Genomic DNA, 17296 nt, shown 5'->3' on the forward strand with positions numbered 1-17296 from the left:
CAACTGACTGTCTTTGCTTCCTTCAGTCTGCTGCTGCATTTAGGAAGTAGTAGCAAGAGTAGGACAGATTTAAACTAGTCAGACTAGTGGTGGGATGAAATCCAAGTTCAACCCAGAGGAAAAGGTGAGGTGATGAAGGTCATTAAGGAAAGGCTGGAGGTGGAAGAAGAAGGGGAGGGGGGTAGTAATAAAAGCCATGAAGCCACGTACAGAGGTACACAAAGCTGCACTAGGTCAGTGGCAGCAAACATTTTCTTCATTTTTTGTTACCTAGAATGTCACAAGCTGAAAATGCTCTAAAAACAGCATTAGTTCTCCAAAGCCATCATGCAACTGTTCTGCTCTCCAGCTGTGACACAGGCCACAAAGGGGAAAGCATCTAATCCTCTTCAATTAGATGAAAAGTTCATTAGGAAATTAGACAGGTGTAAGGGGAATGCATTTCCAAAAACCTTCATGTTAGGGTACAGAAGGAAACTGCACAAGTTTTCTCTACATTGGTCTAGTTTTGACACTTGGAAACTGAAACACTTCAGAAACTTCCACCTAAACTATTTCAATTCCATCATATGAGGTTGGAAATCCTCCAGCACAAAGTGAAATTAAACCCCTGTGTTTATAATGAATGTAAGTTCTATTTTTCTTCATTAGAGATGTAGTATCAAAAGTGTACTAAAAATATTGCCAATTTATTTCAAAAATATTTGTGAAAAGATAGAATTGTAATGTTCTTTACTAATTATTTCAATGAAAGAATCCAAAACAAGTTTTATAAAAAAAAAGTATGAATTGAGACACAAAAACAATGACTCAAACAGCACTGAATGAAGCATTTGTCTAAGTTTGGGAGGGGGGTCACGTTATGTACTCAAAAATTCGTTTTGTTAAGGAAGTTACAGCATGTCTTAAAAGTGGATCAGTATAAATAATGCCATCTGCGAGACTGCTGAAATTAGAGATACCACAGCGCAGATAAGACTTAGCAAATACCCAAGCTGTTTCCTCTGCCAAGTTCATTTTCAAACATACAGCTAACTTTTAACATATGAATTAAGAGAAAGCAGACTTACTTTTTAAGATCTGAGATTACGAGATATCACTAATCAACTCTTCCATTGCTCCGTCTTACTACAGCATAATACAGAGATTAACTTTGCAATCACATGACAATGGCATTCATCAACTGTCCCTGTAACTTGAAAGCAATCCAGCTGATTTTATATGAACTGCTGAAAGCCCCAAACATCTATACATTAAAAACTTTGTAAGCCTTTTTGAATTCACGTTTTACTGCCTTAGAGTCATTTTGACTTCTCTTTATTTTTTTTTACTGTAAAATATATATATATATATTTTTTATAGTGGTTGTAAACCATTACAGTCAACTCAGGCTAGAGCTAGCTGAAAGGAGTAAAATGGTTTTATTCTGTAATCAGGCAAAATAACAAATTAGACTCATCGGCGGAAACACGCTCTTTCTGCTAGGTATCCTTCTCGTGTGTTATGGGTTCAACCCCAAAGGCTCATCTCACCACGAGAACAGAAGAGGCCACATCTACACTTACTACCACTGAAGTTCCGAAAGAATCGTTTTCAAGTAAGAGTCTAAGGAGGAGGTGACTGACGCTCCTCCTCTGTCATTCCTGCTGCACTGCATTCTGTACTCAATAAATTCTTTGACTAAGAACTTACAAAAAAAAAAATCAACCAACCACACAGCCCAGGGTGTCCATTTTCACTGGCACTCACCTCTGCTAGTTTAACCATTCGCATTTCACCAGACAGTTCACAGCTGAGTAGCTGATTGTATCTTTCAAAGATGCGTAAGGACCCTTCATGCTATTCTGATTCTTTGCTGACAACGTCAGAAACTGCAGTTAAGAGCAGTCAGCTGGCCACTTCTAAGGCTTAGCCATTTCTGTTGTTCTCCCAAACCTCACAAATATAGGCAGCAGAATTCTCCCCACATTCTTTACTCATTTTTCACCCAGCCTCAAATATTATGTTCAGAATGTTTGTCTGTCCTTAAACAAGGAGTACTACACTGTGATTGCCTTTTCAAGCATACTACAGATGGAAAAAGCTTTGCCTAGTTATTTGAAAAAAAGTAATATTCTTCTAGAAGAAACAACTAAAAGTTGGTCCTCTCTTCTAGTCTCTCTCAAAATAAATGCTTTTTATTCCACATATTTCTACCCGATGGATAAAACTAATACCCCTTTTAACTGCTTTGGTGCTTTTACCTTTTTATCAAAGAGGATATAAGGAGTGCTCTAAAGCATTTCTTTTCATCTAATTAATTAAATGGGAGGTTAAAGCCATCCATCATATGTACTGCATCTAGGCATTGAGTGGACAGCAGGAAAGTAGTCACCTCCCTCAGCCTGTACAGGGCAAAAAACGTGAGGAGGCAGCTCAGAGCTGCTTCTTTGTAATTCTTCATCAGAAACTAACTTGTATCCAACACAACTGCAGTCCCAAAGCTTTCCTTGCAACGGAAAACCACCAACTCTCATGTATTTCATTATACTACTACACACTGAAACAAAAGTAACAGGAACCGTATCCATGAAAACTGGAGTATTTAAGCAATGAGTGGTTTTAAGGACCAATTAAGACCTGTTCAGTGATTACAAAGAGCAGGTCAAGTCCAAAATTTTGCCAGACTAAAATATTTCCTTCGGTATCCAACCAAATGTTTTTATCAAAACTTGATAAAATATAACTAAGCCAGGCACCAGGGGGCTCCCATCTATGATGTTGTCACAATGGTCTTTACATCTGAAGCTTACGGGTAACACCCTGGCATCCTGAATGCCTTAATTTAACTGTCCTCTATTTAAAGCTCAACATTTTGCTTCAACATTCAGCATCACACTTAATAGTTGCAGAACAAAGGAACTACAAACACCCAACATCGTTCCAGGGCAACGCATTTGAATGGTAATTTTTCCTGCTCGTAAATTATTTTCATCTAACTTTCTTCAGCTATAATCCGTGTCCTAATAAACATTTAAGCCCAAGACTCGAGCTCTATATCAAACAAGCTGAAAAAAGTTAGTGATATTGCAACTGGTAAAATACAGAGCTACAATTTTCTCAGTCACTTACAGATTCTGTCCAAAGCTCACTTTTTTTTTTTAATAGGAGGACGAGATAGACACATGCCATAAGATTAGGAAGTGTTTAGTGCAATTCTTATATTTCCAATCATATAAAAGATAAAGGGTCACATGTTTAAATGTAGCTATTTTCTGGTATGGACATCAAAGAATTAGAAGTCAAAAATTTCATTTTCATTGTTAATTAAAAAGTCTGTCTGCTAACCCTGAATTCTTTCAAAAATATTCTAAGTGGAGAGGATTCAGGCAAGTTCCATACACAGTGGACACATGAGTGCAAACAAATTGACAACATGGACATGTAGCGGACAAGACAATTACAGTTCGCCAATTTACCTGGAAGTGGAATAGGCATGCCAGGAAGGGGGACACGAAATGGAGGTACCATTACTGGTGGAAAAGCAGGAATTGCTGCAGTTGGTTGAGGTACTGCATGAGGAACTGCAGGAGGCAATGTCTGTGGGACTGGCTGGGGTACAGTCTGCACAGGTGTAGCAGAAGGAGCAGAGGTTGAAACACTGACTGATGGTGTGGCAACTGAAACACCCGAACTCGGGGTCTGGTCTTGTGTGGTAGGTGCTGATAAAAAAAAAAAAAAAAAAAAAAGAGAACACCTTGTATCTTAGGTACTACAATATATTTGCTGCAAACATACTGGCTCTCTGTTTCCCAACAGATGTCATATAAGCAGATACGCTTAGATAAAATCAACAGGAAGACATTCTTGGAAAGAAAAAAGCCTTTGCCTTCTCTGTAACACTATGTATTTACAAAGAAAGTCAATTTCAAATTTTACTTTGTACCATTCTTTATTCCTAACAAGTCTCTATAGTAGTGCCAAAAGTATAGCAAAGGACAAACAGGGCTTGCTTAGTAAATAAATTAAATTCTACTCTGTACCCCTGTTCAGAAGAATAAAAAGGAACACTGCAGAGAGTTTCAAATGGAAAACGTGTTCATTCTTACACTGAACGAACAAAGGTGGTTTATTTTTAAACAAGCATAGCGACCGCAGCACGTGCATGACAACAGTCTAGCTAAAACTGTGCTTATGAAGTTGTGATCCAAGAATGGAAAAGTATCAATTTAAAATGTGTAATTAAGCACGGAAAAGCAAAGTACTCTTCTTTTCAAAGCTGCAAGAACTTTCTTGGACTTCAGTGCCTCCCAGTGGAAAAATACAATATCACAATTCAATTCAGCAATCCCTGTAGCACGGCTGAAATCAGCATTTAACCAGGAATAGTGCTACACATCAAAGCACTGGCAAAACGGAAACTAGAGATCCAAGTGATTAAAGCGATTGATCTTAGAAATTTGTACTCCAAAGGTTTGGTGGAGGAGAAGAGGAACTGTTGAAAAAATGAGTTAACCAAAAAAACACCAAAACCCACCAGCTCATGAACACATTACATATAGGCACACTGTATGTCTCCGTTATTTAACGACGACCAGAAGCATTCCCAGTAGGACACCAGTATTAAGGTTTTTAGATAAACATTTTTGGCCTGTTGTTAAGTGTTTCAGGACAGGTGAAAGTTCTTAGCACTGCCTAAAATTTAGGGAAACAGAGTCAACAGTCAGTATGTCATTTCTTCTGAGTCCTGTGTCAAATCAGTACCAGACAACAATGAAGCTTAGCTAGAAGCCCCAGTCTTTTACAGGCCGAGCCTGAGAGTTGTAAAATTATTTTAAATCATGAAATTTCATCACCTAGGTATAGACACCAACAGTAACAGTTCTGGAAAGCAAAGACAAAGTTTAGCAGGTAGAACATGCAGAAGTAGAGCAGACTCTTAGCGTTTCATATCAGGAAATTTTGTTTCAAAGAACGTGCATAAATAAAGTGCTATTTCAAAAGCAGGAGTAGTTGTCAGAAGCCTTGGCTAGCACCTGACATTCACCTTCCACCTGCTTCTTGCTACCCATCAAAATGGTTATAGTCTCTAGTTGATGACACCAGACCATATTTCAACAAAGCAACTGAACATGATATTAAGTTCTCCTTCAAATTAAAGCCATTTAAAGCTTTGAGCCATACAAATTATTTGCTACTCTAATGATCTGTCTGCCCTCCAGTGCTAACTGGAAGCACAATTTACAGGTTACCTGAACTTGACTCCCTTTCATTTGGGAGAAACTGTAAATTAAGCTTGACTTGGCTCACCTGCTACAGAAAAATGGTGAAAGAATTGGAGGGGAGGAAACTATCCAGTACAGCTGGAGTTCGAACAGGTCAGCAACTGCTGGTCTTCTGCACACTCTTTGGCCTGACCACTGCACACATTCTGCCAGCACAGCTACAGTCGCCAAGACTATCAAACAACAGCATGCCAGACCAACATAAATGTTGTGCTTTCAGAAGCCCGGCACAGACAGTAACACTAACCAAACCTTTCTTTGATAAGCACGCCTTGCTTTGTCCATGCTAGGTGATTTTTATTTATTTTTTTTTTACTCAATTGTTTGCTTGTGACACACTCCTGCAAATAGAGTTCTAATACATAAGATACAGCTCTGTGTAGATGCTCTGCACTAGAGGCACTTGTTAGCACATAGATGCCAATCAAGTTATATAACAAATTATACTGTTTGCACGTAGATACTCTGTAAAACATGCATTATGTCCATGCTGCATAAATTCAGTCCCCATTCTCCTGAGGTTCCCTCAGCTGGAAAATCCTTGGAAGCAAAGACTCAGCCCATGTAAACAGCAGTAATGTTCAGACTATTATTCAAAAGTAATCAGTGAGTAATTATGGGTCTAAGGACTTTCTTTTTTCCATTTTTATGCAACTCTAAAAAATGGGAACTTACGAGACTTAGTCGGAAGACTTCTAGCAATAAAAATAAGACATCAGAAGCAGCGCAGTTCTGCAATCAACCAATTCTATGCAGTCCAGAAGCAGCACTGGAAGATTTCCTCTTAAAGCAACAAATGCAATTTTGGAAACAGAGGAAATTGGTACAACTGTAATTCCTACCTCAAATTAACTTCTGTGAAATACTTTTAAGATCAGTTTAGCTTTAAAGTCAAAAGGAAATGGATGTATAACAGCTTTGAGATGGTAACAGCAGGAAAAAACATACAAAGACCTAAAGAAAAAGGGCTGCATACTGACTAGCGATTTACCTACTTGAATACAGTACTGGTCTCCTGAAGAAAAAAGATCACACGCAAGGGTCTTCTGGATTAAATGCTGTACTTTAAAAACTTATTCTACTTGATGTAGCAATTGCTTCCTCCTGGATATTAAGTTTTTGCTGCAGCAACTCCCCAAAGCAGCATCCCCAATGTTGCAAAGCTTGAGAAACCCCCAGGTACTCACTGGAAATCGTCTGTGAAACTGACGTGGCTGTGGTTGTGGTAGAGGTTGTGGAGGACTGAGTACTCGAGGACGTTGACGGAGACGCTGCAGACGCGGGACTGCTGGTGGTTGGCGTGGAGGCACCTACTGCTTGGGCCTGGGCCTGGGCTTGGGCCTGGGCAGCCAACATCGGCGTCAGCTCCGACTGCTGAATAACTTTGACCCCATCTGGCTTAGTCCATGCTGACTCACGTGTACGTGCATTATAGAAATAGACCTGCAATTTAAAAACATCGCCATCAAACAACTGTTTTTCTGGAGGGGAAGCACTCAAATTGGTGTAACTGCTCCCACTCTAAGCATAGGTAAGTACTACTACTAAGAGGATCAATGAAAGTGTATGATTTTATCACACAATCACTTTTAAAAGATCTGGAGTCTCCGTGTGCAGGACCATCTGACAACATCTTTACAACAGCAGGAGACACACACCACTTTGTTGTTTCTGGTATTCATCTTACCTTGCCATCTGGAGTTTTGTTTTCTACCCATATCTCTTCCGCTGGGGGCATTGCTGGTGTTCCAGGAGCAGTGACAGGCGGCATTCCCGGAGGGAACATCATACCAGGAGGTGGTGGCATGCTACCCATGGGAGGAGGCATAAACGGTGGTCTCTGAAGACAGAATAATAATAATAATAATAAAATACAGTTTTCAGGCAGGGTTTTCCCTTCTTAAATCACCAACACACATTACAGCTATGGTAAGGCTAACTCCACCAGTCTGGAGAGCTTCTTTGACAACTAACGTTACCGGTTCAGAGCACGCGCTCCCCGACAAACCATCACCCATGGCAGAACAGCTGCAGGAAGCACTTCACACCTGAGATGTTAACGTGAATGCAAAGCAACAGAGAAGAGTGGCAGGAAAACAAGTGGGGTGAAAGAAAACTCTCACAAAAAGGAGAAAATATCCTAACGCATGAAAGAAAGAATGGGAACTGTCCCTGAGTAACTGCTGCTCAGATGTCCCTAGCTGTGAATCAAAGATTTCCTGCAATACCCCAAACACACAATGACTCTCCCAGTGAAGAAACACTAAGAGACTAAATCACACGCAAGCATCCTATTTGTTAGCATGGCAGAGCAGCAGATTTCATCCAACCCATTATACTTCTCAATTACCCATTAAGTAAAATGCTAACTAGTGCTAGTTCAAAAAACCAAGAAAATCAAATTACAGCTTCACTAATGCATCATCAGAAGAAATTCAGAATTGCCCCGCACGTCACTGTTGCACATGAACCTGTTTTCTGCCTGTTTTCCAATTAAAGGTACGTTGAGTTCGTTTATTTCACCCATTTATTTGGACCGTTCTGAAATTTCCCATGCAAATTTCTCCTTGGTGAATCACTCCAGTTTTAACTGAATTTATGAGTCAAAAGATTTCCTCTCCATAAAGGCAATACCGAGACAGTCCACTGTAAAAAGCTTCTAGCTCTACACTCGTAACTGACAGGCTCGATAGCGAAATGTACACATGCAGCAAGAGGAGGGCTCTGCTGAAGCAGGAATGTGTGCAGGAAATCCCGCGTAACAGAAATGGGGTGGCTCCGTGACACGCCACACGCACTGACTCCGAGCTGCACCCATGCACTGAGAATTTGAGTCCTGCCCTTCGTGGTTTTCAGCGTGTGCCGTGTCCTTGGTTTTTGTCTGTACTTGGTTTCTTTTGGAAGTTTCCCTGAGATCAACGTTTCTGCTGCAAGACTGATATTTTGAACTGCTTTTTAAATTCATGTACCGACTCTGAGTTTTACTGAATACTACCCTACTGATTATAAAGGAAGTCAAGAATACACGGACAGAATTAAAAACAAACAAAAAAAGCCATTTAGGTAACAGCAGCCTTTCACTCCTTCCTTCCTTGACTACTTCTCCTCTACAGCTCCTCCATCCGGCCGTTGGGCGATCTCTCTTTGCTGCTCTACAAGCCAAGCCGCACGAAGAACCCACAACAGCTCCCTTTTTGCCTGCTGTTGCCGCTTCCTGGAAAAAAGAAGTTGGAGCACTCCAGGGCAGTCCAAGAGCAAAGGAAGGGATCCCAGGCGTGCAGTCAGGAATCGAGAACAACCCCTCAGCTCCACACCCAGCACACCTTCTCCTCCGTTCTTACACCATCACCTTTAGCACCAGGTGCAAGGCAGGGCACAGTGCTGACACGGCGTGAGAACACAGACACGCTTCGTGCGGGGATTCCTCGTGTGGTAAGGAGCTGCAGAGGACGCTCGCTGCATGGCACAGTGAACCAGTGACGATGTAACAGCTGAGAGCTGAAGCACATCCGGAAAATAAATCAAACACATAAGGAGCTAGCAGCAGCTAAGGCTTCGGGCTTCAAATGAACTTTGACTGATTCGTGAAACTGCGCAGCCCTCAGGAAGCAAGGCCCAGTACTTCCCGCTGTCCCACTGCATGCTCTGACACCTTCACTTGCTTCAGCAGCTCTCAAGGCAGCGAATGGGCACAGGAGCAAGTGGCGAAACGGGATCGGAAAGCACCAGGAGAAAGGTGCAATAGGGGGAAATAGCCTTACATAAACTTCGGCTGAGCATGAAATCGTACCCCAGAACAAGGCCCCTGGTGCTAAATGAAAGGAACAGAGAAGGCGACATCCAACGAGACAGGCGGGGCTGTTCCCATCCCTCAAACTTAGTGTTTCCATCCTGGGTCCCACAGGACTTTTGTTCACCCGAGAAGGTTTCAGCGAAGCTAACAGCTATTTCACACCTCCCTGAGCAGCCCAAGTCGTAACAATACGCTACATGCCCAAGGGAAAAGAAAAAACTATTATGGAAAACACACACTATTTTTTTCCTGAAATCTTGTGCTCAAGATGCTATCCTCACACTAAACTAGGCCGCAGTTTGCTGTTGTTCTGTTTCGGGCGAAATGCAGCTTAGGGCCTTGTTCCTGCTCTAGCGGCTTCCTTGCTTCCTTTCATCCTGCCCGCCGTTTGCTGTACAACTGTTTGCAGAGTTACACAGTGAACCCACCTGCACGAAGAGGAATGAGGATAAATGCTCCCACAGCAATGCTGCCGGAAACACAGGTGAAGCAGGACCCAAAATACCATGAAATAACCCACAACACTATTTTCTTCCATCTTGCCCACGTCCATACTTTTCAGAGTACATTTCACAGCACTAGCGTTTACTGTTCAGTTATAATGAGTGGATTCGAACCATTATTTATAAACCGCACAGCATTATTTTACCACCTACAGTCCCACACGGTAATTACACTGCCGTTAAAAACAAAACTTTTCCTATTCACAAACATGTTGTGCCTTTCAAACCGTCCAAGTCTCTGAAAAGTAAGCAGAAGAACTTCAAGACACACCACCATGAGAGACAAGCAGAAATCTAACTTCCTTGAGCCCAACAGGCCCATGGCAGGCTCAAACTAATCCTGTAGATGCTAGGAACACCCGAAGTTAAAAAAAAAAAAAAAATCAACAAAACAAAACAAAGCACAAACCAAACACCACCACACCGATCACAAGATAAAGAGCGTTCTCCCTCTGCTGAGAGGGAGACAAACTTATGTCAGCCTGAGGGCGACATGCTGCTGATCCAGGCAAACACTGAGCCTAGTCTTAATTTTTTCAAATGTTTACTTTTTTTTTTTGGGTCAGTCTGTTGACAACTTCTGGTGCATTCCTAATGACACAACCTTCCGAGAAGAGTGCTGAAACAAAACACACGGGGTCACTGATCACACACCTGCTTCTCAGAGTTACTACTTGTCTATCCAACCAGTCCCTTGGTGATCTAAAACAACAACAAGCTTCCACGGTGACTACAGGCGCAGTTCACGCAGGAACTTCAGTGGGATTCAGTTCGATGTAACGCGGTAGCTTCCCCGTCGGTCTTTGTGATGAACCGTCATCACCTCAGTGAGCGGCTACGGCACGATTAAGGTTACCCTACGGGACCGGTGCGCACCTCACACGCCTGCTTTCTCGAGCTCAGAAGCCTGAGCACAACTGAACCCTGCACTGCGCATGGCCACAAGGCACCAACGTGAAGCCAGGTTTTAGTAAACATTCTGGTGGTGAGTTCATCCTAACTGCGTGATTAATTTAGAGTTGCCTTAAGGAACTAAATGTAAATTGCTTTTATATTACCCCCTGTGTGCATGAGTTTCATAATACGACACAAGAGCCTCACGCTTTTGCCGTGCCCTGTTTTTCTCACCCACCTCAGTAGCTCTCCTCTTCTTATTACCGTTCACGAAAACGAACGTAAAGAAACCCTAAGTCCCAACTCTCCAACCCAAAGGACCACCCACCCGTTCGTTACCTGTAGGTGTGGAGGTCCCATCGGTGGAGGAATCCCTCCTGGAGGAGGCATTGGAGGCATGTTTGGGTCGAACGGAGGGCGTCCAAACGGGGGCCGAGGTGGCGGCGGAGGACCTCGCATCATCCCGAAGGGCGGAGGAGGTCTCATGAGGGGTGGCGGGCCTCTCATGACCGCGTTCGGCGGGGGAGCCGGGCCACGGAACCTCAGCGCTTGCTGCTGAGCCATCCTGCGGGTGAGGCCGAGACAGACACACTTTACATCTGTTCGCCGCCACGCGAAGGAACAGAAGTTCTTACAGCGAGCGGGGAAGGGGCCTCACGAAAAACAGAGCGCGGGAAAAAGTCAGGCGTTAATAAGCAAAACAAGCGCGCAACCACCGCAACGGGTGCTTCCCCCTCGCAGCTCCCCGCAACCACCCCTCGATCGCCGACTTTCCTCACGGAGGTGCGCAACCCGCACCCCGGGGGGCAGCAGGCGCCGCGGACACGCGTCCCGCCGGCCCCGAGCCCCCGCGGCCCCGCGCCCCCCGCCCTGCCCCCGGGCTCCCCCAGCTGCGGCTGCCCGCGGGGCCCGGGCTCGGGGGGGGGGCGCCCGGCCCCGGCGCGGCTCCGGGCCCTGCCCCCCTCCGCCCGCGCCCAGCAGGCCCCGGCCCCGCAGGCCGGGAGCGCGCCCGGGCCCCAGGGCCGCGGCCCGCAGAGGCCGCAGGGGCCCGGCCCGGCCGCCGGCGGCTGCGGGGCTCCGCGAGGCGCCGCCGCCGCCCCCCGCCGCGGTAAGGCCGCGGCGGGCCGGGCCGGGCCGGGCCGCAGCCGGCGGGAGCCGCCGCCCCCGCGCCGCACCTGATGTCGCCGCCGAAGCGCTCCGCCGCCGCCTCCCCCTCGCCGCCGCCTCCCCCCGCGCCGCCGCCGCCGCCCCGCTCCGCCATGGCCGCCTCGCAGCGCCGCCGAGCCGCTGCCGCCCCGGCCAGGCCCCGCCGCGCCCCATTGGCCGCCCCGCGCGTCCGTCAGGGCCCGCGGGGGCGGGCGCGCCCCGCGATTGGCCGCGGCGCCCGCCGACTTTGAATGGGGGAAGCCAGGCGCGCCGCGATTGGCTGCCGGGGCCGCCCCGCGCCGCCTGCGGAGCGGGGTCGCGCCTCACGTGACCCGGAGAGCGGACCGGAACTGACCTCACGTAGGACGGAACAGGCCGGAGCGGGGAAAAAAAAAAAAAAAAAAAAAAATCCAATCAGCGGGCAGAGCGAGCGGTCCCCGCGCGCCAATCAGACCGCGCGAGCGGCTGCGCGCTGCCAATCACAAAAGGCAGATCGGGAGCGGCCCGCCCTGCGACGTACCAGCGGGCGGCGCTCGGGCGGCAGCCAATGAGCGGGCACCGGCCGGGGCCGGCCAATGGGGAGGCAGCGCGGGCTCCGCGCGGCCGCCGGGGGGCGCTGACGGGGCCGGGCCGGTGCCGCTGCGGCCCCGCTGAGGTGCGGCGGGGGGGGCGGCGCTGCCGGCGGGGGCGCTGCGCCCTGAGCGGGCCGCGGGCGGTGACGGCCCCGGGAGCCGCCGCAGCAGGACGGCCCGTGGGGAGTCCCGGAGCCGTGGGGGAGGCGTGCTTTGGGCTCGGGCGCCGCCCCGCCGTGTGCCGCGCAGCCCGTGCGCCCGGGACCCGCGGCGCGCCGGGCAGCGGTCATCGCTGGGGCTGGTGCTGGCCCTGGTCTCGGGGGCGGCTGAGAGAATAAATATAGGTAAAATAATAAATAAATAAATAAATAAAATATAGCCTGTGCCAAAGCAAAAGTAAACGTGCAGGTAAAGGCTGGGCCAAGGCGCTGCAGGAGCCGGGAGACACCGGCGTTACGCTGGAGACGTAGCACGTTATAAAGCCCTGCTGAGGCGCCTCCCGCAGCCGGCGACACGTTCCAAAAGGGAAATAACGAAAGCTCGGGACAACGGGCAGGCGGCCCCCGCCTCCCCTGCGAGGCCGTGCGGGCACGCGGCGGGACACCGCCGTCCCCGCCGGCCGTCGGGGTCCGGGAGCTTGCAAAGGCAGCAGGGCTTCGAGCCCTCCCCGCTTCGACTCCGGGGTCCCGCCTTTCCCATCCCTCTCTTTCTGCCAAATATAAAAAATAAAAAGAGCTTTTTTTTTTCTTAAATAAAGAAAACAATCAGAATCGCTAAGGGACCTTTTGATACTGCTGTGCTAAAGAGACTCTTCGATACTTTGATTTTGCTGCTCAGTTTCTTTATTCATGAGTTTCGCTCAAAATCGCTGCGGCGACGAGAAGAGCTGACAGCTGGTGGGGGCTGGGGCCCCCCGGCACCTGCGTGCCCCGGCCGTCCCCGGCACCCCCGGTCCCGACGCGTCCCGGCCCTGTCCGTGCCGGCACTGTGGGTGGCAGCAGCCCCGGGCCCGGGGCCCCCCGTCGCCTTCACCCCTCCAAGGAGCCGCAGGAAGGAGCCGGAGATGCTCTCTGCTGGCTCTGCCCCAACGGCGAGATGAAAAGTGTCTGTCTGACGCTCGGCGAGGGGAGAGGAGATGAAACTGTGCGCCAGGCGTCCCCACCCCGCGTTCCCCATCAGAAGTGATCAGTGCCTCCTGACAGCAGGAGATTAAAACGATTTTTGGACATGATAGCTTAGATCTTCCCCAAACAGTGGGGCTGTCTGTCTTCCACTAGTGTCTTTCATCCCCTTTTTCATCTGCTTGTTTCAGGATTGTCTCAATAATTTATTAATTACGGGCTGGCAGATAGGAGCATCTGCAGGGCCCTTCTCCATGTTCAGCAGAGAGCTGGCCCCATTCCATGCAGAGCCCCAGCGCACTGCAGCCCCCTCCCTTACTGCTCAGTTTTATTTTCTAAAAAAATGAAACAAAACAAAACAAAAACAACAAAAAACCAGCCAGTAATTCTTGGACTACAGCTCTTTCAAGAGCAATTAATTCTGAGGTGCACAATGCAAGTCATTGTGATGAATTAGGTGTCAGTCCCCTATTCAGCAGGATGTGGCTTTTGGAAATTGTGAAATTCATTGCATTTAAAATACCTGCATTTAAAGTTCACCTAGATTTTAGTCCACATCTGGATTCTAATTGCAGAAGTTGCTGTTGACAGTGATATCCTCACTAATCAACCAGCAGAGAAGACCCTAAGAATGCAGATATGAAAGAGGACCAACAGGACACAGACACCAGCCTGGCTCACGCTGCTCACTCACGTCACACAGGCAGAAAAACCTCAGAGCTGCTGTCTGGGCTGGAAACACACCGTTGGGTTTGCCCCTTGGGAGAGCAAGGCTTTGGCGGTGCTTGGTCTCGGGGATGGATCCCTTCAGGGGCAAAGCCAACACCAGACCAGCTTTGGTGACTGGGGCTCTGCAGGGCAGTAAGGGATGATGTGACAGTGTGACTGTAATGTCTTCTGGGCAGGCTGGGCATCTATCCCGAGAGGTTTTTATAAAAGCCTACAGCTAGGGAGCCAGCAGCAGCCTGGTTTCAATCCCTTCTCTGACGGCAGCACCCACGGTCTCCTTGCTCCAGGGCAGCTCGAAAGCAGTTGCCTCTGCTCTGGGGTGTCACAGCACGGGGCTGCTGCCGTGGGCGCTGTTTGAGAGGGAGCATTTTCCAGGGAGATTTTTAAACTTTCAACCTTTTCAAATGTTTAGGTTGTTGTGATTTTTAAAGGAGTATTTCTTAAGTGGCCCAACTTCACTGTCAAGCATGCAGGAATGGTGCTTGAAATATTATGTTTTGGGTAGTCCCTCTCAAATCTGCCCAAGTTCCTTACGTCAAATCAGGTGGCCTTTGTCTTCCTCTTTGCAGCCGTGTGACAGGAGCTGATATCCAGCCCAGTCCTTGGGTTTCCCGTGCCAGGGAGTGTCACAGCCCTCGCGATGGTGACGGCTCCCACGGGCAGGTGCCACCCCACGGCGTGACGCCCGGCCCCCGCCCCAGCACCACCCACGCCACGTAGCTGTGCTCCGCAGCTCAGCCGCACGGGCCCAGAGATGCTGACATCCTGTCATTCTTTTCCCATTTTTTCAGATTTAAGGTTGAAGTCTGATGCTGAATTAAAATTTTTGCCCTGGGCTGTCTGCAGGGCCTGCAGGCTACTGCGGTGCCAGCATCTGCCAGGGAGACCCAGGGATGCTGTGTCGGAGGGCGGCAGCCCCGAGCTGGCACCGGGTGGCCGCGGGGGGGTCCCCACTGCGAGGGGGCAGGCGGCGCCCCCGGCATTCCCACTCCCGGCATTCCCACTTCCTGCCCTGCCTCGCCCCTCGCTGCTGCACGGTGCCTGGGGTCTGCACGGGGACCTGCCTGGACCAGCCTGGCCACAGCCCCCCGGCTGCAGCGGTCCCATGACAAACGCACGCTTGCTGACTGACGTGGCAAACGGGAACGCTGCGCAGCTGGGCTGTGCGTCCCCTAACGATGTGCAGCCCCGCAACAGCGGCTGTCACAGATCTGCAGGCGCTTGGCTGGACCACCTGCAGCAACATGCTGCCTTTACCTCCAACATCAGTTGTACCGGTGGGGCTCTAGCAAGGGGCGCAGCACAGCACAGCACCACGCCACGCTGCACAGCACCGCCCTGCACCGCAGCACACCGCACTGCATCGCGGTGCCCAGCACCTGTCCCTCTGCTCCTGCAGCCCTCCATGTGGATAATGTTGTTGAAACCCTTCAACAACCCTGTGGCGGGGTTCAGGAGGTGGATTTTGGTCCGAAACCCGGGGGCTGACATCACTGGTGTGTGCTTGCCGCACCCCTCCGTCAGCCATCGAGCACCGTGCTGCTTGGGCGGCGTGTGGGGAGCAGATGGCCCTGGGCGCCGTTAAACTTTAACGAGGCACTTCCCTGTCAGGTCAGCTGCCACACGGTGCAGTGCACGCAGTTCCCGGGTACGGAGCTCCCTGCTCTGGCCTAACTCTTCCCCTGCATTTATATGAAAAAATCCAGATTTTTCTGTACTTGGGGAGTCTGTAGATCTTAGGTGAGCTGGGGAGCTCAGCTGTGGTGCAGCTGCAGAGATGGAGGAGGTCAGTGGGTGTGCCCACAAGCAGCGAGAACAGGTTTCCCAAACTCAGGCTTGTTTGGAGGTCATAGGGTGAACATCGCCAACAACGCTGGAGCCAAGCCTTTCTGCTGAGTGTTCACACCACAATTACACTCTTGCTGCACCTTCACAAGGAGTACCATCCACAGGCTGTGCCATGCCATGCTGTAAATCCTGAAAATGTGTGACAGCCCTGAGTAACATCAGCCACATCATGCCGGCCGCGCTCAGGGCCTGGGGCCTGCTGCCCTGGCTGGGAGGGACGGTGTGACAGGGACACCGAAGTCTGTGGTAGTCCAGGGGAACTTCCCCTGCTTGAAAAACAGCCACATATCTGACACTAATGGAAAAAGACCATTAAAAAGCTTTATGATATTCTGTTCTCCTGCTTCTGGTCCCTCTTTCCCTTCATTGCTGCTGGCATTTTATGAATTATTGATGCGCCTAGGTGCTCTGCTCCCCCGGTTCCTGCGCCACAGCTCCCGGTGCCTCTGCTGCTCCTTCCCCGCAGCCGCTCCACTGGCCCGGGCCGGACACCGCGCAGCCGCCCGGCCACCAGCAGCCAGTTGCCCACCAGGGGTGCCCGGCAGCATGGCGGGAGGCCCCGGGCAGGGTCGGTTCCCAGGGGCAGGGCTGAGCACGATGCTCCCCGGAGGCAGCGGGAGCCTCAGGCCTTGCTCCGGGTGCTGTGGCACGGCCCCGCACACCAGCCCTCCTGGGGTGCCTGCGGCACCAGGCCCCTGCCTGGCCCCGGTGGGGTGGCAGGGCCGCGGGGTGCTCCTCGCCCTCCTGCCAGCTCCTGCCCACAGCTCTGCTTCTGCCCGGGCTCCTCCTGAAGCACCGTCAGGGATTCACATCCTCGCTGTCGTGGCCCCGCTCAGAGCACACAGCGCTCGGGGCTGGCCGCAGGGTGCATGGGCCTTGGAGCAGAGCGTGGGGCATGCGGGATGTGGAACAAAGCACGGGGCACACCAAGGAGCAGGCAGGGCCTGGCGACACTGACAGGAGCCCCAGAAGTGCCCGTGTGCAGCCCCAGCAGTGCAGGGAACACGTCTGGGACACAGGGGGGCAGAGCCCGCTGCAGGCAGCGTCCCCAGCCCGGGCTGGAGGGCTGCCCGCCGCTGTAGTGCCAGACCGTGTGGCGGGGCACCCCAAAAGCAGGCCTTGCATGGGGCACTGAGATGTGCTTCTCCCAGAGGCACCATGAATGCTGTCTGGGGGGCTGATATTGAACTGGGCATGCCAAGGCGAGCCCTCCTGGCCTGTTGTTCATTTGGCTGCCGGGGAGTGCGGTAAATTGGAGCAAGCCTGCATTTCTGGCTCTGCTTCAGGTCTGCCATGGAGTTCTGGGGAATGGCATCAGTGTTAAATCCCAGGACATCAAGTCTCATGGCCAATTTCCTCGTGTTTCAGCGGCGGGGACTAATGTGTTTTCCATGTTAATGTGCGTGCACGTGGCACCCAGCCCGTC

General features: G+C 50.0%; 1 protein-coding gene across 3 annotated transcripts in view; it reads right to left on the reverse strand.

The window, feature by feature from the left end:
- Window positions 1–11746, reverse strand: part of TCERG1 (transcription elongation regulator 1) — a 35184-nt gene extending 23438 nt beyond the window's left edge. For 2 of the 3 annotated variants that reach the window (XM_035560723.2, XM_035560722.2), the window contains exons 1-5: window positions 11630–11746; window positions 10794–11019; window positions 6952–7104; window positions 6452–6707; window positions 3459–3701 (exon numbers count right to left, since the gene is read on the reverse strand). In XM_035560723.2, coding sequence (XP_035416616.1) covers window positions 3459–3701; window positions 6452–6707; window positions 6952–7104; window positions 10794–11019; window positions 11630–11715 — 964 coding nt within the window. In that variant the 5' untranslated portion in view covers window positions 11716–11746. The remainder of the gene's footprint in view (window positions 1–3458; window positions 3702–6451; window positions 6708–6951; window positions 7105–10793; window positions 11020–11629) is intronic. The other variant, XM_035560724.2, reaches the window with a different exon arrangement.
- Window positions 11747–17296: the final 5550 nt, after the last annotated feature.

The sequence above is a fragment of the Cygnus atratus genome, chromosome 14 (assembly GCF_013377495.2).
Source record: "Cygnus atratus isolate AKBS03 ecotype Queensland, Australia chromosome 14, CAtr_DNAZoo_HiC_assembly, whole genome shotgun sequence".
Lineage (NCBI taxonomy): Eukaryota > Metazoa > Chordata > Aves > Anseriformes > Anatidae > Cygnus > Cygnus atratus.